The following is a 24,884-nucleotide window of genomic DNA, read 5'->3' on the forward strand; positions in this document are numbered from 1 at the left end:
TTCTTTCTGATTATAAAAACCTGTTTTAAATAGAGGTACTTCTGAAGGACTGTGTTTTCAGCCTTCTGTGCCTTTGAACACAATGCCCCTGTCAGATCTTATAGATCGCAAAATTAACATATAGAGCTGTTCCATATCCTCTAGGATAAACTCAGACCTATTTTCTTTTCAATTAAGTGCACAAAACTAATGTACAACCTCTAGATACACAATCATTGAGGAAAGTAATGTAAACATACATTTCTCAGCAGGACTGATCTTCTGATAAAGGTGGGTTAGAAATGTGCTTCATGTGCCCACTGATGCTTTTTTTTTTTTTTTTTTTAACAAATTTTTCTGCATCATATTGTTTCCTGAATTTCTATTGTTTGGCTGGTTTATTTTATCACTGCTCCATACCAGAAGCACTTACCTTGGGTGTCATAATGATGAAAAGTGCTATTTTTAACAGTATAACCCATTTGTGAATAGTGTTTTACTGGTTTTAAGATCCTTAACAAAGCCTTCAAAAGTGCACACCAATAAAGCAAAAAAAAAGGAATCTCCTGATCCTTCTTTTGAACAGTGGCCAGGATAAATACATTACAAACAAAGAAAGAACATAGCAAAATGTTAATTAAAACTTGACTGTAGAGCAAACTGTGGGCAAAACCACAGTTAGCTCAAGATGGACAGTGAGGCCAGGTAAAAACATTAAAAAACAGAATCTCTTAGTAAACAGGTCAAAAAAGAAACTAGGAAGTTTGGAGGAAGGTCTTCACAAAATTTAAGGGAAGCACCAGAACTCCAATTCATGCTTTATTTAGTAGGATGCATCATCCTTACTGGGGCTTTAAAAATACAGTTAGAGACCATGTCAATAAAATATGATGTCTTAAGGACCAGAGACTATGGAAAGGCATCTGCTCTTTTCAGATTATTAGCAAAATTCAGAACAGCAGGATTTCAGCCATCTCACACCCAGGGTTAGACATGAACAATTCTTCCTTTTCAAACCAGTGAATCTAAACCTCTGAAAATAAATTTGTAATTGTTTTTCTCCAAGCAGACTCTTCCATGAAGACAAAGTGGTGCAGTTTGTTTCTTTGTTTTTCCTCATGCTCATGCCCACTGAAAGGTTACCAGTCAATTACCGCAGCACTGTGTTCCATCAAAGATGGGAGAACTATAAGGAGAAAAGGGAGAAATAGAGAGTGCAGAAATAAAGGTTATGCAAAGAAATCCAGCCTTTTTGCCTAGTCACCAAGTAAGTTATCAGAAAGATTCTGTCAAGCCAAAGAAAGCCATCAAATGTTTTTAACAAAAGCCATGATAAAGTATTTGTTGAATATATGTAGAGGTATAACAGATCTTCATACAAGTGAGATCAAGATCTCTTGTATCTCATTATACAAGAGATATGGCTACTTTATCTGGAGGCTTACAGAATTCTCAAGGGTTGGACTTTCAGGGGAACAACTATTACTTCTGATGCATAAAAAGGCTAACACAGCAACTGAAGGCACTATCTGATTTGAAACCGCTGAAACCACTTGACTGAAGATAGCTATGACAACAGGGCAACTCCGGGAAATAAAAGGTACAGTCTGCAGCCTGTGTTTGATTTAGGCAGAGCTATGAAATGCAGAATGAGGCTCCACACTGGAATAAGGTTTATTAATAGGAAATTTCCTTTCTTCCAACATGCTGAAATCATTATAATGTAGGGATATGACCTTTTGCTCAGATACTCTTACACATTCACATCCAGGCCCTCCTGGAAGGAACTCAAGAGTAGATTTCATCCATCTTAAATAAGATGTAGTTAAACCATGAACTTTGCTACAGGCACTATAACAAGCTCCAACTTTGGCTTCTCTTTCATATCAACCATTTCAATTAAATATTAATTTGAAACTTATCTGTTCCCAGAAAGGACTAATCTCAAAACTCGGTGATTTCAGTGCTGAGAAAAGAGACATTTACCAATCCAAAACCAAACCTAACAAAGACAGCCACTTCAGACAGAAAGATAATGCCCAAGGTCCTTTGCCTTCCCAGTCAGGTGCTGTTTGCAGAAGCAGCTGGAGCAGCCCTGCTGAGATGTGCATGAGGTCATTCATCCTTGCATCCTCCATCCTGATTTCCAGAAGGGCATCAGGGCACTCCTTCCACTGACTACACACACAAAGGAATCAAGCAGTAGGCTACCAAAGAGAATTCTGATGGGCAGATGCAAGGGTGACATCTGACAGGGTATGAGAGACTGTGGTTCAGCTGCAGAAGCACGTTAAAAGGATACCAAGTCACCCACCAAGTGTTGCAATGAAAAGTGCACACAGACTGTGTTGTCCAGTAAGAACTGAGAAAACTCGTTTCACTGCAAGTGTCCTTGGTGAAATATTGTGCTCTTTTGCTTAGCGGAGATTGCTCTGCTTAATTTTTCCTTTTTGGCTCTTTATTCTATTTTTTTAAAGATCATGTTTTGGAATCCATTTCTAAGAAACTCAGATCACTGCCATTTATCACATGAGAAACAGCAAGTGAACCCATCTCCAAAGGTATCAGCTCACTTTTACAGGCTCATTTTTTCATCATTTATCTGATGTGCTCCACTTCTGTTGCCCTAAATAAAGTTCTAAGGATGATTTAGTTTGCAGCAATCTATAATGATCATGAGGGGAAACAGGGAGGATTTTATTCATGCAGGGAGTTTTGTTGCAAAGGGCAAACTGGACCACTCATAGGCTAGACTGAGCGTTTGCTTCAGAAGTGGTCAAATGGTTAATAATTCCCCTGTCCTGAAAAGCTGGTCCTTAGTTAAGTTGTCCCATTATTGAACCTGTTGGTTGGAATGAGAAGGCAGCTCCTGTGTAGACAGAGTTCTTCATTTTAACCCTAAGGGGCTTAAAACATTGCAGATGTGACAAGTCCCATTAGCAATGACCAGTGAGTGATGTTTCTCCTTCCCTCACTTGTCCCCAGTGACCAGAGGGTGCATTCCTAAAAAACAAAACCCAGTGCTCCAGCATGTCCAATCCTGTATATAGTACCCTACAGAAGACGCCTGTTGCCTGCACATATGAACATCTACAGCTGTCTCAGAGACATATAGAACATTCGTAAAGATTTCAAGATTTCCTTGACTGCATGCTGTGTATCGGCACAGAGGGGGAGTTAATGTAACAGTAATGACAAGCAATAAAGAGTATTCCACTGGAAGAGCAATTTACTTCAACACAGTGATCATTTTATTTGAACAGCTAGTAGCTGTGCTTTCAACATGAGTAGAGGTCCACATTGCCTTCCTACAATTTCATTAAACACAGAAAACATTGGAAAATTATGGGAGATATTTTGGCCTCAGTACAGAAGGAACTAATCTTGTCAGTGAGACGGACAAATGCTTGGATACACAGTGGAAAACAGTTGGACAACATCTGATTTTTAACAGACCAGTATTTTCTCCTATTTCTTGAGACACAAAATAATGGAAGAATGAAGAGATCATCTAAACACTTTATTCAGTTAAAATTACAGCATATTATCTGGTCTGATCAACACAATTACAATGCCCAAGGGAAAATCCACTGAAAGTGATTCAGTACTATGAAAATCAGAAACCACTTTATGAAGGAGTTGCCTATAAAAGCATCTTATTAATCTACCTTTTATGAGACAACATCAACAGAGTTATCAGACAGCAGCACCTTAGTTCACTCACCTAGATGAAATTAGTTATTCAGAAATCCAGTTTGGCAGATCCATAAAGAACTTTCTCACATTGGGTCTGTCACTGGCTCAAAATGTTCACCTTTGATTACACCCAAATTGAAAGATTCTCTTCTTCTGCCAGTGGTCCATTTAAGACAGATTTTGATTTTATAGCTTTGAGAGAAGTACTGTCTTTCATGTCTGAGCAAAGATGAATCAAATGTTTTTAAAATGCACAGAAGGATCTGAAACTAGATTTAGTAATTCTTACTCATTCAAATTTCCAGTTTTACAGCTCAATATCAATAAATCTCTGCAATTATTTTCCTTCAACACCACCAGAAGCCTTGGTAATTTCAGTTCTGGATCACGCCCAGGATATATTATTGATCAATGCTTTGCCTGGACACTCAATTAAAGTGAGTCTGGAAGATATCCCTTTCCTTTTCTGCAGTAAAAATTCAAAATACCATAAGACTCACTCTTCAAAACTATGTTTTACCAGAATGCAAACCTAAAGCTTGAAGACCTTCAGCATGCACATCCCTGCCTATGCTCCCCACACAAAACTGGTAAATTCTGAGTAGGCTACATGCCTTCTTCCTCTCAGAAAAGTTTTTCCTTCTGCCACCTCTGAGGTAGGGCAATCTAGCCTGAGTCCAGTCCCTGCTGCAGACAGATATCCCATTCCCCTCAAGCACTGCCCACTCTGTAGTGATGCTTTCTTTTCTTCTATTCCCTGACACTGTCAGGACACCAGGACTTTATCCAAACCAAGCAGGAGCAGCTGTTCTCAGAGGAAGACTCACCTTCCCCTCTCCAGGTCTACTCAGGTCAGAGAGAAGCAACCAGAATAAAGCCTCCTTTTCTGCAAGACATAAATCCCCCTCTGTATAGTCCTCGTTTTTTACAGTAATTTTTCATTGCTTAAGCTGGAGTAATTAAGTAAGAGACAATGATGGCATTGCTTGTGCCACTATTATACACTAAAGTCCAACCCGAAAGCTTCATGTTTCATACAGAAAAGTTTTTCTAAACTGTTTTTCTTAGTGCTCCTTGGCAAAAAATAACAACTATACTTCTTATCATGAGGTATACAACGGCTTTTATTATTGCTTCTGACAGTAAGAAATTCAGAATGTTTAGTAGAAAAGGCAACCACTGATAAAGAGTCCATTAATCTTTTCATTCATCTGCAAACAATTAAATTTTACAGAATCTTTGCAATCTTAGGCTTTGCTTTACCTATTTTTCCCTTTAGTATTATTTTATCACTGCTGAAGTATTACCTACACAAGCTAGGTTTTAAAGCACTTTTTTTTGTTATCCCACACTTCTATTTGATTATAGCCAAACCTGCACCACAAATGACATATACAGGATGGTTCAAAATACTATAGTTACACAACTGGTCACAATTATCATAGTTAACCCTGGTTTACACAACTTCATTCCTCAACTATATATTGTTTTTCTCTCCTTTTGCCTTGTATTTTCTTTGCTACACACTTTTGCTCTCTTTTCCAGCGTTCCTCCTCTCTTACTTCTGATTTTCCAACTTTCAATTTCCACCCTTGGGAATATCCATTAATCTGTCCTTTCTTTCCTTTTCCCCACACCTACTTTCTTCCTGCTCTGTCTTCAACTTCTTTTTCAGATGTGCCTGCTAATTTGTCCAATGCTCCTTGAATTCCAAACTGGTCCTGCCCTCACCCCCTCCTCGGGGATGCATCAATCACTGCTTATATTTGCAAAGGTCACTTAACCCCTCTCTCACACTCAGGAAGCTGTCTTACCATGTCCTGCATCCACACAGAGGAGTCTTCACTTGATTCAGACTTGAGCTGCACAACTGAGACTCTGGAATCTTGGGGAAAACAGTCAAAAGCAGTGTCATACAAAATATACAGTCTCACAAACTATGTAGAGAAGCCAGAACCTACATGTCAGCTAAGGGAATTTCCTAGCTAATGCTGGCAGGCAGAGTGAATGGTGGGAATGTGCTCAGCTGCACACACACCAACCTCTGCAGCCCGAGATGAGTGAGCCAGCAAGCTGCTCCTGAATAACAAGACTGAGCATGGGATGTCTGTGCATGGGAGTGTAATATGCCCCTAAGATAATGCACGTTTATCGGTGGCTTGAGACATGACTTGGTTTTGGCAGCCAGCCTCACAAGTGTATAGGGTAAGATTCTGCTCTGCAACAGTGATTCATTTCTTCTTTCCAGCAGGGTAATATTGTTCCTTACAAGAATAGTACAGTATCATCTGGCATTTCAGTTAAGAACTATGATAAATGTGCTTTTTTTCTGTTCAGTGCCCTCTAGTCACACATAGGGTGCTTATGACTTTATCTTCCAAGTCTACTATCTCACAGCTTAGACAGCTGGTGCAAACCCCTTCAGCATTCTAGAGGGTAAAGCACAATCCCTAGCAAAGGAACACAAAAAGCCCAAAACAATCCTCCAAAAGCAACAAAGCAGGAAATCTGGCACATGAAGATTTAAATACCAGCTATTCAAAACACACCTTTTGACTATATTTGTATCAAAACCTCAGAAGAAAACTGGCTTCTTGGTTTTTAGTCATGCCTAGTTTGGGTATCTGGGAGAAAAGTACCTGGTTCAGAGTATCCCCTAAGGAGGAAGAAAGACAATATAATGCCAAAGATTTTTCTCTCACCTGCTATTAGTGTGGAGTGCAGAGTTGTACCTTATGCCTATTATCAAGGTGCAACAGTGAAGTTACCTGTCACTGAATGGCAACAACCAACAACTGAGTTTTACCTTCTCATTCTGTTCATGAGCTACAATTCATCTGGAACAAATGTGTGAAAATATGACTAACTTGGCCTTTAAGTCACAACAGTGGTGGACAACATGAGGAAGGATCAAGAAATATATTTCAGATATCTGACCAGTAGACTATTTCTGCTGTCTTCATTATACAACCTGAGATTTCTCTCCCCAGTTACACAACACTAAGATGCATTGAGATGCATGCAGTGCTAAGAAGCTGCATTTATTTTCAGAGCCAAAAGTAAACACTGAAATCAGCAACATTTTTAATTCTTTAGAATAACAACAAAAGACACAAAAAGAACAAAGATAATGAAATAAAGTTACAGTAGAACAAACTAAACCAACCCAAATTTAAATACTGAATTTATTTTGTCAATTATGCAATAAGCTTAATCAATAATGTGAATAACAATTATAAAGGTCAGAGATTTTATTAGCTGTAAATTCTCTTACTACTTTTATATTCCTTTTACCTCTTAAAACCAGATTTTATTCCTGGTTCCATACCAGGAATAAATTTCACATGCAAATTTCTACCAGAATCAAGTAACATACTTAACAGGATTAAAAAAAAACAATCTCTAAAGCAGGATAGTTTCTTTTTTTTTTTTTTTTTTTTTCTGAAAGTAATGCCATTCTTCACAATTGCTCAGAAAAAAAGGGAAAGTCCATTAGAACCTTCACACTCTTAACAAAGACTCTTGGTTAATGTTACTGGTCAGGAGATAAGCGGTATAATTTTACAGGAAGCAACCCACTGAATCCTTCAGCAAACACAGGTTGGCAATCTATCTTCAGTTCAAAAAAATGAGGTGGCAACAGTGTGATGGAGAAATAAGTCTTCAAAAACATCACGTAAGGGAATCCAGCTGTGCTTGTATAGTTTCCAGCTATTTACAGGAACAAAACAGAGAGAAAAGATCTCCACTAACATAAAATGTTGTTTAGAAACATGCAAACAGAAAAACCCCAAACACATTCCATTATCTTCAGCTATGTACACTACATCTATTCATGCAGCAATAAAAATCATGTGCTCATGAATATTTGTTTTTACATGTAGCTATTAGAATTCATTGCTGCAGTTTAAATATTCAAATTCTTTAAGAAACAGTTGTCAAAGTACTGCCTTTTTTTACAAGCACAGGTGTTTTGCTGTGAATTTTCAACGCAGAATAACAAGGTAAAAAAATAATAGATTTGACTTCTACTGGATTACAAGCCTAGCATTTTGACTGGAGATGTAACACAAAGGTGGTCTTTGCTCATTGTTAACCATTGGGTACTTCTCTCAGTCTAACTACCAGGCATGCTTATAATGACCTATTCCAAATTTATTCAGATTGGAAAACCTTTCTTGAAAATGTGATCAAACAAACCTATCAGCCTTAAAGCTGGATCCATTATCCTTCCAGTTTCATTAGATTTAATTCACATAGGCAACACTGCCTGCTGAGCAGCATAAGGTGTTTACAGCAAAACTAAAGTATTGTAAAAGGCACAGACCTTGTTATAGAACTTGAACAGCTCCTGATGGCTAAATTCTACAAACACTTTCTTCAGGTTCTGTGAAGGAAAAAGAAAGGAAGGGATAAGCATACTTTTTATTTGGTTTTGGTATTCATTCCAATAATACAGATTAAGCCACATGAAAGGCAATGGTGGCAACAGCTAGTTTTTTCTTCCATTCACTACAATGTCCCTTATTTATGCATATTCCATTTTAGTGAAGAATTCAAATCTGCAGGTATGTCTGTTCTCCTGCTGTGAAGAACAGTAATAAAACATCCTATGAAAATGATTCTATTATCTAATGTTTAAGTCAGATAAAAATGAAATACTACATTCATCTTTCTCAGCAGTCTGTCTAGGATCTGGTAAATAACATTATACAATGACAAAGTCAGGAGCATATTTGATTGAGCATGCATAGCTATTAACATACTGCACCAGCAAAGAGCTAATACTTGCATGCATTAATCTAACAGTTATGATCTTAGCATGCCCACACAGCTATAGGCATGTATGCACAAATTCAGCCAAAATTAACAATTAACACAACAGCTTCAAAACAGTGCTTAAAAACTAAAAAGGCAAAATAATACAATTGGAAATTACTGTGGATAAAACAGAGGGTGGTAATAATCTGCTGTGCATATGTACTGATGTCTGAGGAGAAGGGGTTAAATTAATGTTTCTATCCTGCTTAGCTCACTTGAAAGAAATAGGTAGTTGAATGCCTGCTACTTTCAATTCCAGTGCTAATTTATCTAGACTGTTTCTATCCTTATTCCTTCTACTTTCTCGTCACTTCTTTTAAAATAAATTCCAAACTATTACTGCACATTCTCTGGGTTGCTGCTAGACTTACCAATGCCTGGGAGCATTCGTGAGCGTAACAGTTGCACTTCCATAAACACTAACAAGGTTCTGTGAAAACTGAATCTGTGGACATATCTACTCACAAAACACTAGCAGTTGAAATAACACACACACAGACAAATTTTATTTAACTGGTACCAACCTCACATTCCATTTAAACCAGTAGAAAACCATTTATTTACCAATTCAGCTTAAATGAGCAAGTATAGTTTCATATACAGACCAGGTTCTGGCCAGATTCTGTGTACTCTCATACTAATGCAAGTCTCGATTTAAGTCAAATCATGCTGCTGGATTTGGCACACCAAATGTACAAGAGTAGAAGCCCTGGGAACTCAGGATAGGTACTGCCTTTTCCTCCTGAAAAGGAGCTGTAAGACACAGGAAAGGGATAAAATGACTGGGGCCAGCCTGTCTGGTGCAATTCCTCCTCCCTACTCGGCAGAAAGAAGGATTCTTTCCAACAATTTCAGGAAGGCTACAAAAGCCTAAAAAAGGACCAGTGATTTGCATGAGAGACCAATCTTCCCCCTCTGGGAAGGAACAATGAAATTCTGGGAATCGTATGGTGAATACAAAATAAAACTACCAGGACAGCAGTTTTCTCTTTGCCATGACTCCAGCTGATCCTCCCTCCAAAGAGCATAAAGCCGTGACAGGGAAGTGAAAGCATTTTTAAAGGCTTTCTAACAGCTAAGAAACAAAGAGAAAGCAAACAAGTGGTTTCTTCAGAAAAGAAAAGAGGCAGAGGAAAGAAGAAAGATACACTAATAGCAAATCGATCTGCCATTTCAGCCTGGATGTTGTTTTGGCATTTGCTGTTCCAGAAGGATTTTGGTGCCTGAATGGAAGGAAGCAATCTAAAAAAAAAAAATTAGGTACAGAATAAAAGGAAGATATCATATAACTTAAGGTTTATCAGACTCCGTGAATAGTCAGGGTGACCTCTTGCATGGTTTCTAGAAGACGAGTCTGCTGGACTTCCATACAAGTTTTGAAATACCTCCAGAGACAGCCTGTGGTTGTGTGACACCTCCAGCCACCATATCTCATTTATCTGAGCTCTATGTCTCATTCATGATAGGCATCTTCTGCTACTATTTCAGATCAGCAAGAAAGATCAACTTCCCACAAACACACAACAAAAAGAAACTGAAAAGCTTGCCTTTCATATTTTCCACTAACTACTAACTAATTATTTGAAGTTATAAGATAGGATAAGCAAATGAAGTCTTGTCCTTTTAGCTCAGATTCTTTTCATACAAAGAAAAAATACTTTCACTTATGAAAAGGCTGAGATGTCTCTTTCCCTTGTTATTTAATAATCACAGTCTGATAACTTAAGTCAAAATACATGTTGCATTGTGGCAGGCAAAGGTCTGTGGAGACGCTCAAGAAAGCAGCTGTGCCAGGCTATGATGCTGACCTAGAGGTGGGGGTGGGACTGTCAATGGGAGAGAGGCTATAACTACATCTTGTGAAATATGTCACCTGCACATAACACATAATATGTAATCTGCACATAATCGACAACACCAGAATTGCTTCTCTGTGTAAAAACTTGGTACGTTTAGTACCCCACTTCAGCAGTGCTAATGCATAAGCATGCAGCTGTGTGGTACCAGTTAAAAATGCTATTTTTACAATATTAAATTTGTCACTAGTATGAGGCCCTATAGGAAGGTGCCAAACAGTAATTGTTATGTGATCAAGAGTTCCTATACAGTCCATGGAACTCTCATATCAGAACTTGGTTCCTAAAAGAAAAAGCTTCATCTGAGCAGGCTGATGGCTTTCATTTTTAGCTGAGATACCCATTCTTCACTTATTTGCTTTATTCTATGTGAACACAAACAACTGATGTGTCCCAGGACACAGTTACTATCCAGTTCTTTAATTCCTCAATAGAATAGTATTAAAAATTACTCTGTAGAGAGAATATTGCTACAGCCCCCATGTACACAAATTCCTAATCCACTTTATGGAATTTTTCTCACATAAAGATAAAAAATTACATACAGCAATAATTCTTCAACCATAACTAAAACATAGGATAAAAAAATCACTTTCAGCTAACTGACTTAATTAAATGTCACTGTATGCATTCTTAGGCTATTTACAAAAGGTGAATCTAAACTGCCTGCCTTTATCTATACATACAGGTTTTCAGATGCTGTCTCTGACCTAGTATATTCCCCAGAACAAAAACAAGAAAAGAGTAACTGGCTAGAGATATCTAACTTTCTGTTTTCCTCTTTCCTGATAAATTTCCCCCTGTTCACCTTCCTACACCTTTGCTCATTTCTGGCATCTCATTTTCTCCTTGCTATTAACATCTTCATATGAAAGATAAATAAACACAGTACCATTAATTTATTTTCACTCTCATTCACTCTAATATTTTTTTTATTCTGTGAGATATGAGAGTGATTATTAGAGTGACTATTGTGCTTTTATTAGTATTTTTATTTTTTATTATATTTTTATTAATTTTTCTAATAACATCTCAAACCTGTCACTGTGGCAGCAACCATATTACCTCATACTTACGATTTAACATATTTGGACAGATTTCAATACTGTATATATTTTTCAGTGTTAAAATAAAATTTTAGCACCATTTTGCCCTTGTAGATCTAGATGGAATCTGTTTTCATTTTGCCACTTCTCTTACTACAGTTATCTCAATTTACATTTCACAGCCTCCTGAGAACTTCTGTGAACTTCTAGTTAAGTTTAATCGATTAGGGTTGTTTTCTCCCCTTAACTATCTTCTCATTTATTGTCTCATATCATTTAAAAAACAACTTTTTCCCCAGTCTCTAAAGTAGCTGCTGAAAACCAAGTTTTCTTGGGGTTTCGGGAACAAGTTAGACAAGAGAAAAGAAAATAAAGAGAAACTTCCTGCTCCCAGTCAACATTAATACACTATCATACCCAGAAGAGCCATTCTGACTGTGTGGCTAGTTCTGCAAAATAGTCACAATAATTTAATATACACTTAACTTACAACCACCAACAAGCAATTAGGCAAATCTTCTGCTCAACACAATTATCAGTATTAAAAAATGATTCAACTACACAAGATGCAAAAGAGTCACTAATTTCCCACTGCCTCAGCGAACAGTTTATTTTAAACATGCATACCTTCTTGTTGCAAAATGTTTCTGTGGAAACCATGCAAAAATATCTCTGACATATATTCCTAATTACACTTCTTCACATCATCAGAAAATGTGACCTTGAAACTTCATTCTTCTTCTATGAGTAGTTCCATTTGCAACACCAAATTACTTTTGTAGAGAAAAAAATTTGTACCTTATGACTGAAATACCTTCATTTTCACGTTTCAGTGTGCAACTGTTAGACAACAGAACATCTTTCATACTAACTCCCTTCTTCACTGACGGATATGTTAACATTTAGTTGTACATATACTGCATTCTACCTTTCAAGTTGCATTTCTTTTTCATATAAGCTTAGGAATTTCAAATTCCCTGTGGTATTTAGGGAGATCAAAAACCAGGAGCACACTTTCTCTCCCTTTTTTATTTATTTTTAAGGTCACCAAAAGCTCTCTGTAGATTCCAGAAATCTAATCGACCTGTTACTTAGAACTGATGGCTTAGAGATACATACAGATAATCTTACTGCTGCAGTCACAGGATCTCTAAGCATGTTTCTATGGAAAGTGCCTAGACTAAATTAATTTTCCAATCTGACAGGGAGCCAACAGACTTTGTGGGCACTGGAGACTTGCAGAAGACCAAACATAGCAAGAACAGTCAGTCATTTCCATTTTCATTCTTCCTGATCCCTTTCACCCTCATGAAAATATCAATTACTGACTGGCTGGCTTAACTGGTGAAAAGCAAGAGGCAAGAAGTGGGACACAATTACTAAAAAGACCACGTAGGCTGGGAAGATCACAGATCATTAGATGCTGGCAGGACGCCTTCTTCACAGTAGGAAAGAAAAATGCTTCTAAAATCAAGACAATTGACTGGAAACAACTACAGTTTTCATCTTAATACACCTAGTCAGAGTAAATGCCATCTTACTAAACGAATGGGAGACAGCAAATAAGCAAACAACTACATCTGTATCCTCTGCCTTTGATTCTCACTTACATTCATAAAAGTAACATAACCAGGCTGGTCAATATTTTAATGATGTTTTTGCATGGAAAACCTCTCAAAAACAGAAATCTACATTTACAGACTTGTCAGTTTTGTGCAAAGATTATACTAAATACACCTTTACAAAAATACCACAGTGAGCAAACACACTTTTTTTTTTTTAAATAGGTAGTAAATGTGTATCAGTGTGAGCCTATCACAAATAATATTTTAAAGCAGGATTTTTTGTATGTTCTTCATATGGAAAATGTCTCTTAGAATGTCTGTTGAAAGGCTGACCTCCTTCTATGCCTGCTCTGTGTTTTATATTTATCTTTACATCCCCTTCTCTTCTTTAAAGGCAACCACACAAAGTACAAGTTAATTCCCGATTCCTCACTAGGCTCTGCACATTACCAGTAAGTAGCAGCACAAAGCATCCATCTACACACGTGTAACTGTAATTTCAGGATTCAGTAGGTAAACATGTAGCTACAATTACCTACATGCAAATACAGTACTCAGGAAGAGATGTGTTTGAAAATTGTTTAACTTCATTCACTAACAGACTGCCACACAATTAACAATACCACCAGTTATTCTAAGGAACACAGGTCCTAATAATGACAACTTCCCCATTTCAACTCTCAGCTAATGCTGCAAATTATACTGTACTCCTAATATTGTGGAAAGCTCTCTGAAGAAGCAACTTCATTACAATTTTAAGACAATTGCACATTTCCTTTCTATTAATTTCCTAGTACTAAGTATGGAAGAAAGATTCTCTGGGAAAGCATGTGAACTCTAATTAATGAATATTCTTTACACAAGTGTACAGTCTGTAAGAGAATACAACTTCCACAAGGAAAAGATGAAGTTACAACCCTGTTTCATGAATCTCCACTAGGGCTACCATGGAAGTCTTGAAAAACTATGAAGACCAGTGAGTTCACACTTTTATTCTAAAGGTATCTCACATCAAGACTGACATAATAGTCTGAAATTCACCTAAAATGGTAAGGCATTAACTTGCCTTTTTGTGTTTGTGCTTGGAGAGAAGTGCTGCTGAAGAAAAAGACACCAGCAGTAATCATGATGGATCTAGAAATACTTTCAAGCTTTTCTGACCTTACATGTTCACCAAAGTTGATTGGCAGTACATTAATGTTTTACAAACTATACATGGAAAAGATATCACATAGACATGGCTACTAAATGTTTCCATTATTATGCAAACTACTTAGAAAATAGAGAACTGAGAGTTAATATTAAATGCAACATTAGCCTAGCACTGGCATATGGAAACTTAAGATTATGTACTCAAAAGACAAATATTTTAACTTGGATAACTATCTGAGGAAAGTGAATGAAATCCCTACAGCACTCAAGGGAGACTGAGACACATTTGTGTGTGGATATATAACAGTGAATACCTCTTATAGCAAGGAGATCAACTGAACAATATGGACAGTGTTTTAGAGAGTTTCTCACAAAGCTTACTTGTAGCTGACATTATTAACGTCAGTTGCAAACCATTTATGTGCAAATCAGACACACATCTAACATTGGGTCTGAAGAAAGCTGGACTTAGGAAAAGCTTAAATTACTTTAATTACAAAGCTTAAATTACAAACTGCTCAGGATGCAACCTGCTTGGTCTCAACTAAAAGCCAGGTGAAACTCCTGTGTCCAGGTGAAGAAACTTGGGTTACTGTCATCTGCAACCACATCTAGAGCAACTGCTCTGACAGGAACTTCATGTGGTGTAGTCATGCAGATGTGTAACATTATGAGTAGGCTCTAGATGAATGGAGGACGTTAGCATCTTTCAGCAGCATTAGCTTCTGAGCCTGCCTGGCTCAATAAAATTCTGCAACACTTCACTGTTTTACCATGAGAAGACTTTCTCTCCTGCCAGAAAACCTGAAAGTACATGTTGTTTCTACTAAGGCCCAAGGTAAGAGGCAGGATAAAAGAAGCCAGCATCAAGAAGAAAGATCTAAGAGAGCTTAGAACCACAGAAAGTCAAGGTAACTGACGTGAAAATACCCTTCCAAAAAACCCTGCTTTAAATCACAATATTTATGAAATGTCAGGATTAGATAATTTGCAAATTAGTTCTTTCATTTGGGATAGGTCATTCAGAGTATCACCAGTTTGGGTTTTGTTAGGCACAAAGGCAAAGACAAAATATGTGGGTATTTTGCTGTGCTAAAAGGGTGTTGGGTGACTGTCAGCAAGCTTATCTCTGATCTCCAGCAGACAAATGATGCCAGCAGCTAGCAACTGGGTGACTGCACACAAGTCTGAGCTGCTGAAAACAGAAAAGCCATGCGGGAGTGAGGCATGTTAACTACTTCCCAGCAGGATCAAAGACGGAGCTCTTAGGGAATAAAACTGCAAATAAAGGTTCTGGGGTTTAGTTTTTGGTTTTGTTTTTCATCAGGAAGTCACATAGAAATTTTTAATGTATTCTAAGAAATAGAACAAATGTACAGCTTTTGCTACAATCCCACTTTTCTTTCTCTGTTGCTGAAGGTTACACAAGTTCTAATGCAAAAACTATCCATTTTGGATTTCAGACAATGTAATTTCAGTGATCACCTTGCTTTGATAGTTTAGCTGAAAAGCTATTTAAAGCTTGATGCAGCAGTGAATTCTCACTGCTTAAAAAGAAAATTGGACAAAGTGCTGAGAATAGAAACTACTGCAAGTGCTGTGTGCTTTTACATGCAATGAAGACAAAGTCAAAGCACTCACACACAGCTTCCTTCAGAGGAAAAATATGAAAAAAAACCAAGATCACTTTTGGCTAACATAAGGAATTTGAGGGAGGTTATCAAATCCCTTTTTGTTTTCTTTAAGTCTTTGGCTATTGAATTACAGTTCATACAGGTTGTTTTAAAAGAGACTGAGAAATGTGAAGGAATACAGTACTCGTTTGGATTATTTTACAGATATTTAGGCTGGTTTTAGTGAATATCAAAATCAAGGTATCTTATAGTTTTAACTCAAATTGAATCTGTTTAGCTCTAAATTAATTACAGTTTGCTCTTTCAAGCAGGAACTGCATGCTGCAAAAATAAACTGGTAAAGCAAGGAATAAAAAGTGATATTATATGGTGCAATGTTTTCATGAAGATAGACATCAATATTTAAAATATGCTTAATGTCTTTCAGATTTTTACCTTTTTAACATCCATGTTCTTCAAAAGGAAAAAAAAATACTGGATTGCAGGTAAGTTTGCAAAAACTACTTTGTCTTTATGAACAATTCTTTAAATTGATGTTTAAAGCTATGTTTAAGATACTAATTCACTTAAAAAAAAAAAGCTTATGGTTTGCTTAATGTCTTGTCTACACTGATTATAACACAGTTTAAAAGTATAACATATGGTTTTAAATTTGAATGAAAAATAAAGGAAATTGTTTGTAATATTTTTTTCCTTGAAATAAAATTTATATGCTACTATTTGAAGGAATTTAACACAGCTTTTCTCCTCCTTTTAGTCATGAAGAGGCTCATGACTAAAATGCATCATTCATATTGTTCCGCACACCATTCTTACCTCTGAACTGGAGAAATACGGATTTGGTGGATGGAGTAGTGGATGGAATAAAAGACACATAAGGAACTGCTGGATGGTAGCATCTAAAGATTTACAGTCAGTGGATCAGTGTCCAAGTGGAAATCTGTGTAAGTGGTGATCCTCAAGGGTCCACACTAGGACCAGTACTATCTTCATTACAGACTTCATCAGTAACACAAATAGTGGGATTGAATGTACACACAGGAAGTTAGTGGATAACACTAAGCTGACTGGAATAGTTGGTAAACCTGATGGAAGGGATACCATCCAGAGGGACCTGGAAAAGCTCAAGGGTCCAGCTGAACTTTATAAAGTTCAACAGGGTGAAGTGCAAGGGCCTGTAGTGGCAGGACAAGGGACAACAGCTTTAAACAGAAAGAGGGTAGAATTAGATTGGATGCAAGACAGAAACCTTTTATGATGAAGGTAGTGAGACACTTTAACAGGCTGCCCAGGGAAGCTGTGGATCGTCCATCATTAGAAGCATTCCCAGTTATGCTGAATGAGTCTCTGAGCAATGTAATCTAGTTCAAGGTGTCCCTGCCCATGGCAGGGGAGTTGGAGCAGGTGATCTTTAATGGTTCCTTCAAATTCCAACCATTCCATGATTCAAAGATACAAGGGACATTATTTTACAAACAAGATTTTAATACTGTTACTACAAAATTCAGACAAATTAGAATCATGTCAGTTAGTACTGAAATAGCTTGAATTTAATATTGATTTTCAAGACATTAAAGTCCAAACCAGCTAAATTTTATCTTCTTAAGACACATTTAATGAGGTGATAGTAAAGGGAACAATGGAGCAGAGTGATATGCAGGTATGGCAGGTTAAAAATTTGATTTCAAGCCTGACAGAATGGCATGTACAATGTAACACACATAAATTCAGTTTTTACATATACTAGGGAGTTTACCAAAGAACTGTTAACATCTGCTTCCCAACTGGCTAAATGGAGATTGTTAAGTCTGGCCTTCTTTCATATAATAGAAATATTTTCTGACAATGTTAGAGAAAACTTACCTATCTATATCTCACTCTACTGTTCTCCCATATTGCTGTTGTACACCTTTAGGGTATGACTCTCTATGTACAGTAAATTGCTTTGTCTTCAATCTTCGTAATGTAGATATCCTGCTATCTTAAAGCAAGCTGTGGTGGTTTTTGCACTTTTTTCTTAAGAAAAATTAGGAAGTAAGGGGTACTGAACTAGCTCAAGTTCAAATTTAACATCAAAGACAAAATGAAGATTCTAGACTCTGTTGATTTCCACCTATTTAACTCCAATACAGTGCTCCAGTTGCATTCAACATATAAAACTGTGCATTGACCAGCAGAAAAATGACAGAGAAAACAAAGGTTGAAAGATGAACCGATGAACCAGAAAGATACCTTGATTAACCTGGTCAAATATTGGGCTGAGGCCTAAGGGTGACAGCAGTCTCATTAAGAGTGTCTGTGCTCTCTTACTGATGAGTGACAGAATTAACAGCTGAGAATTCACTAAAGGGAGATGCCATTAGATTCCAGGTATGAGACAAGTTCTATGACTGGTGAACACAAAGTAATTTCACAGCTCTGTGCAGAGGGATGAACTACCAGAATCGTAAACCAGTTGCTTTAATGAGAACAAATAGTTCAGTATGATTAGGACCATTATTTTAAAAGGATTAAAGCACTATTGCATAGGAGAATCAATTCAGTTTGTGTTGCTTCTTGGAGGAAAAAAACAATTAACTTGCCTGCAACCACAAAGTAGCCACAACTCTGGTGGTCAGGCAAAGGCACTATGGGGTCAGAGGGTGTCTAAGGAATATGTGAATCCAACAGCTAATTTGACAGTTGGCAATCCAGCTCAATTTACTGATAAATGCTGTACTTGGGGGTTTTTTTGTTTGGTTTGGTTTGGCTTTTTTTGGGGGTACTGTTGGTGTTGCATTGATTTTCCTAAAGCTGAAGCTCGCAGAGATATTAAAATCTAAAATAGCAGAGCACAGCCTCAGACTGAAAGAGGGAGTACAAACTGAATAAACTGCATCTCTGTATCAGCAAGAACTTTGGTAAACAAATGCAGTCACATGGAAGGTCAAAAGCTGCAAGTCATTCAACATGCTAGGTGCATGCAATGAACGAATGCTTTAAGATACTACAGATCCAGAAAGAATTTCCATTCCTTTTTTCTTCAAGAACTGAAACTTTTCCTTCTGCACTTCTGAAATACACCCTTCAGTAGCTCTACAGGCAAGGCAAGAGACTTCTTAAAACATAACCCATCATATGAGGAAGAGAACATTTACCTGTTGGCAAGAACACTGCCATCAGGCAGATGATTCTACTTGGCACTTCCGTGGTTTCATTTGAGACACTGAATCCAGCACTGCACACCTCTTGTACAGGATAAATATTAAGAAACTGCAGCAAGTTCAGCAACATGTGGATGGTTCTCATCCGGATGCATCATATGTGAAAAGATAGGAGAAGTTGCTTTGCTTAGATTGAAACAGGGTTAAAAATGGGGAACCTAATTACTGTCCCATCTGTAACAATTTCAGCATTACCGTGTACCTCTGTGACAGGTGATTTTAGTTTATCTTATTAAAGATTACAGTTCTTACCTGTTTAGAGGGCCCATCTCATAAGAGTGATATTTAGTAATAAAAAATAACTATCCCTTAGCTAAGCAGTTGATAAGGAATACAGTTTCAGTTCATGAAGATTTAATTTCTCTAAGTATTTTTCACAGGGAGTAGATCTAAATGAAATCCTTAAAAGCTGGCAATTACAACTTTTATATGGCTACTATTCTTCACTCTCAGAAGACATAGAAGTAGATGCAAAAGTAATGTCAGTAGATATTGGCTGATCAGCAGTGATAGAAAGATGATCTAGATAACTTCATAGTAGGCCAGTAGAATTCCCAAGTTACAAGACTGTTTAATGGGATCCAAAGACTTTGCTGACCTCTTGCTTGTATATCCTCACCAGTTCAAAAGTGGTGCAACTGGAGTCCAGTTAACCATTTTCAAACAACACAGAAGTATTCCAGCACAATCTCCAATGGCTCTGAAACTTCAAAACTAGCGTAAAAGAACCATAAAGAGCAAGATAAGACAGAATAACCAAAGGATTCAGAACTCTTGGATAAAAACCTGCTATTAGTTCACTATGCCTGTAGACATTATTCAGAGTATCATCTAGACATAGGGCTCTTGGTGTAGAATCACAATGGTATCGTCAAATAATATGAGGTGCTAGATTCACTTAAACTGCTCAAATGTGTTTAAAAGAAAGTCAGTAGGTTAATTTTGCATGAATGTTTACATTAATGTTGCATTTATGGTTACGTAGCCCATTCTCTCAGAATAACAACACCATAAAAATGCATAGTTGCATATATTCTAGATAATGTGACAGAATCACAGTCATGTACACAACATTACAATTCTTCAGTGGGCAATCTGGTATTGCAGAGATGTGGTATTAATGGCTGTGAAATCATGCCTAGACTCCATGGTGAAAACTTAATTGTGATACCACAGCATTAGATTTAATTTTTTTCTCCAGGAACTGACTGGCTGTGAATTGAAGTGAAAATGCTATTTACAGGCCTGTATGTGGCAATATTCCAAGCAAACAAGAGACTGAAGAGGTGAAAATAAATATCAAAATGGGGCTATAAATTGCCTTGCTGAAAGCTCTTACAAAATCTTCCTGGAATATTTAGCTACTGTGAAGCCATACCACAAGGAATATCATATGACGCTAGGCAGATAATAAAGACAGTTACTAGAAAATGCTGCACTTTCTACACTTCCGTTTAATGCAGCATGGTATAATGTCCTTCGTAGCTGCATTTTCCTGTACAATATATTTTTATTAACTCTGTGTTTACAAAAACATTCTGATCCACATTCAATATCTACATACATTAATGAAATTTTAAGACAACTTACAGTGTGTTAAAATCCCAGTATCCCAGTGCTTCTTGATGCTGAATACAAAAAGCTCTTAAATTCTCTTCAGTTGAATGACTACAGTTCAAAGTACAAAATAATGCAAGAATTTTAACACATAATGCAGCCGTTCCACAAATCATGTTTTCTACCCTGACCAGAGTGGTTTAAATATGCAGTGGTTCCATAGCCTAGAAAATGTGTGAGATCAACCGTGACTGATTATTACAATAAAATTATTGGTTCATGCAGAACAATGCAGAAATCAACACAGACCTTGGAGAAGACTAACCTCAAACTCAAGAGCCTGAAGCTGTGGCTGCTGTCCAGCCCTGCCCACCACCCTGTCTTCTGGGAGCCAGAAGGAAAAAGACAGTACTTTCACCATCCCTGTAATTCCCAACTGCATGACACCTCAGCTTCAGTAGCAGCCCATCCCTGCATTTCTAAACTACTATTTTGGCAGCTGTGTGAAATGAGGTAGGGAGTTCTCAATCATAACCCACAGCATTCAGAATAAAAGCCATTAAAGTCTGCAAGTTTTCTTGGTCTGAACACTTAGTCAGTGAGAAATAAACCACTCACTCATCCAAATATGTAGCTGAGACAGAGTCTCAGTACAGGAAGCAAATGCTGTTCTTCCGTACACCAGTTTGAAACGTAGGGCATGGAGAGAAGGGTAGTCTTGTTATGGATTAGGAACAAAAGAACTGCAAAATAACAATGCGTATTACAGGAATGGTCCTTATTGGAAGCAAGTGACGATGGCAGATACCACTAGCAGATGTTTTTCTACTTCTAAAAGGGAATTTTGGAGGACTACTGCCACAGACTAATATGAAGCCCCTATATCCAAAAATATTTCCACAATCAGCTTATTATAAAGTTAAATTATAAATTATATAAAGTTAAATTATAAAATATAAAGTTAAATAGAGATGTTATGTTCTGCACTTACAAAAAAAATTGGCTCCATCAAGGCAATAAATTTCTTTAATGCTGTCACTTAAGCAGACAAATCTTAACAATCTGTAGAGCTCTCATTCAGTTCATGTTGAAGTCACAAATTATGCCCAATGTTTTTGCCAGAACACCTAGTTTACAGAGAACCATAGTAAACACTTTATCATTTTGGCTTTTCTGTAGATGCTTTTTGGGGAATTTCATTGAACTTATTATTATCCAGGTTTTTTTCTTTATTTTTTGGTCCTTTATCAGGAGCCCATTCATTCTATATCAGAAATGGTTCCTTCCACACAACCACAATGTAAAAAATATAATATCAAAGGAAAAAATTCCCTTAAACCTGTGGGTAAATATTAGGTGCACATATGCAGAATCCATTATATTAAATCTTGAAATCTGTACTTTTAAACATTTTTTTTCTATTCAAGCTCTTTTGAACAGCAGAATGGAAAAGTTATGTGGAATAATTAAACTGATACGAGAGATTTTTCTTTTTAACAAAAATCAAATGTGCTCATTGGCATACACACTTTACATAAATGCTTAGCACAAAATAATTTTACTATCATCAAAATATACTTCAGTGGATGGAAAGAAGGAATGGAACAGAGAAAATGCAGTAGCTTTTAGATTAATCCTGTATCAGTGCAGATTAAAAGAGGTACGCTGGTAAATCAGTCTATAAATATGTACAGAGATATTATTGAACTTTTCAGCATGCTTGAGATCTTACCAAATATCTAATACCTTTGTTTGTAGGTTTGTGTATCATCTACAGCATAGCATGAGATTAGATTGGTTATAAAGCTTTCTTGATACATTTACCTAGCCACAGCTTCAATGTTCACTTTTCCCTTCACTGAAAGATGACATGGCTTGCAAACACTTCTAATGACTTCATTTCCATCTTGATCCTCAACATTAAAAGAAGACGTTTTGAAAGTGGCACTTCTGAAAAATCTTAGAAGATTCTAAGAGCGGTAACCTGCCTCAAACAGAATTTCACAGTGGAAATGCATATTTTTTTATTAGGAATAACATGTAGATTTATTAAATGAGTGGTAAATTCAGTTACCTCATGTTGCACTGAAGAGCGTTTGACTCTTAAGGTATTTTAATTTAGTTCCAATGCAAGCTTCTACATGTTTTTTGCAAGAGAGATTATTTGACTTTCTACACTACCCAGGCTCTACTTTCACATTCCAATAGAAAATGTGTAAGTCACATAAAGTCTTCTTGTGACCCTCTACATATACTTGGCAAAAGAAAACAGAAGACTACAATACGAAAATATTTCTATCAAGTAATTATCTGAAATTTGACCATTTTTAAGAAATAAAATCAATTAATAATCAGATCTTAGGCAAATCTATCTGTCTATTACAAAAGACAATACCTTTGCCCAGAATAGTAAAACTTACATGGACATGTAAATTTACTTACTGACACTTCAACAATACACCATATTGCTAGGGGGAAAATACAGAGTAGATCGTTTGTAAACTCTATTAAAAATGTATGAGATACTTTTTTAATCCACAATTTTTTAATCCATAATCTTTAAAGGCACATTAAACAACATGCATTGTAAGCAAAGCAGTTCAGAACCAGACAGCATTTATAAGTAACAGTGGGGCTATTAGAATGGAATCAGAATGCCAGTCTTGCCATGAGTAGGTCACATGTCTGTACAGTGACCTGACTGACAATAATAATTTTCTCAATACGCAAACATTTTGTCCCAAACTACTTCTGTGGCAATTGTGATACACATATTTTACACAGCCATACGAAAAGAAAAAAGTGGTGTTATTTTTAAAACACATACTTCTATTTGGTTTTGCCTAAGAAGAACTAACAGAGAACAGAAAGAAAAAATACAGAAAACTTTTTATTCAAGAAATATAGGATTGAAATGAAATTTGAATCACATTAAAACTTGTCAGAGATACAGCCTTGGAGAAGGAAGCTACCTTCTTTTGCAATACCACAGAATCAAACTACCTGAAAAACACAGGCATATTTAATACAAGGCTGCAGTCCTAATTCAAGGAGATCCCAAAGCCACAGTCATACTCGCATTAGAAACTCACTTCTCAAACTTGAAAGCACCACCCTAGAAAGAAGCACTTTTTGTCACACTTTGCTATGAATAAAATCAATCTCATTTCTATTCCATCGATTTCAATCAATAACATCTCTTCTGACTTCATCTATTTGCAGGACTTTTAAATACTTTGGGATTGTTGTCAAAGGTCCCTAAAATACCTCTTAAAACAGGGCATCTGCCTTTCAGAAGACATCAACATTAAATAATTTTGAAGAAAATCTAACTATGGTACAGAAAGAATCCTTTCACGAGTGTCTGTATTACTGACAAAACAAAATTGGAAATGTACTCTGTTGTTACATTAGCATTATAGACCCAACTGGCTCTTAGTTTAATTCTACCAGAGAAATTCTCTGAAAGTCACACAACAGATGAAACACTACTAATCATGGGAAAAAGATCTGGAATGATAAAGGTAGCAGAAATGAAGAGGCAAAATTTCACTTCAATTTTAATTAGATTTCCAGCTAAAAAAACCTCCAAACTCTCAATTTCAGATTTCTTCTGTTTCACAGTGAAACCCCTGAAACTAATGCCTTTGGTGGTTGCAGTGTATATACATCCCAGACTCCAACTGGATTTTCATTGAGCCTCATGTGTCTAACAGTCTGTCTAACAACACTCAATTTCTCTTTCTAACAATCCTCAATTAGACCTCTGTTCACAAACTTGTCCCATTTCCCCTTAAACCCACACACAGTGTTTGCACCCACATTTCTGGGCAAGGCTTTCCAAAAGACTATTACACTTCTAATGTGAAAACATCAACATTTCCGCTTCAATCAAAAAAAAAAACCCACATCTCAATTTATCAGCTCCCTTTTCAAAGTTAGCATGAGGCAATGACAGCTGTATTGATAATCTCAGTAAATGGCTATTCTCCATCTGTTAATTGTCATGCTATTGACAAATTGACATACTAAGATGCTTAACTTCGAGAATAGATAAAACATGACTTCAGAATGGAAAGGAACTGTAGAAAAGCATGACTTCCTGGTTTTAAGATGTAATCAACATACAACTTTTAAAAATAAGATTCATAAGCTGAATCTGAAAAAAACCCTATTATTAGTATTAGTAGTAGTAGTAGTAGAAGCAGCAGTAGTAGTATATTGCATTCATAATGCAACAGAATTGCTGGTCACCATCAACCATCTTCTTGAACGTATCCATCTCAATTATTTTCTCAACACCTGAATAAGTCCTTCACATTTCTATTCCCATATTTCCTATATCTGAAAACACTTTTCACAAAAAGGTGTCATC

At 36.7% G+C, this 24,884-nt stretch overlaps 1 protein-coding gene across 1 annotated transcript in view; it reads right to left on the reverse strand.

The window, feature by feature from the left end:
- Positions 1-6,575: 6,575 nt before the first annotated feature.
- COMMD10 (COMM domain containing 10) overlaps positions 6,576-24,884 on the reverse strand; it is a 116,339-nt gene continuing 98,030 nt past the window's right edge. The window contains exons 6-7 of the mRNA XM_030467937.1: positions 8,003-8,062; positions 6,576-7,386 (exon numbers count right to left, since the gene is read on the reverse strand). Coding sequence (XP_030323797.1) covers positions 7,348-7,386; positions 8,003-8,062 — 99 coding nt within the window. The 3' untranslated portion in view covers positions 6,576-7,347. The remainder of the gene's footprint in view (positions 7,387-8,002; positions 8,063-24,884) is intronic.

The sequence above is a fragment of the Calypte anna genome, chromosome Z, assembly GCF_003957555.1.
Source record: "Calypte anna isolate BGI_N300 chromosome Z, bCalAnn1_v1.p, whole genome shotgun sequence".
In the NCBI taxonomy this organism is placed as follows: domain Eukaryota; kingdom Metazoa; phylum Chordata; class Aves; order Apodiformes; family Trochilidae; genus Calypte; species Calypte anna.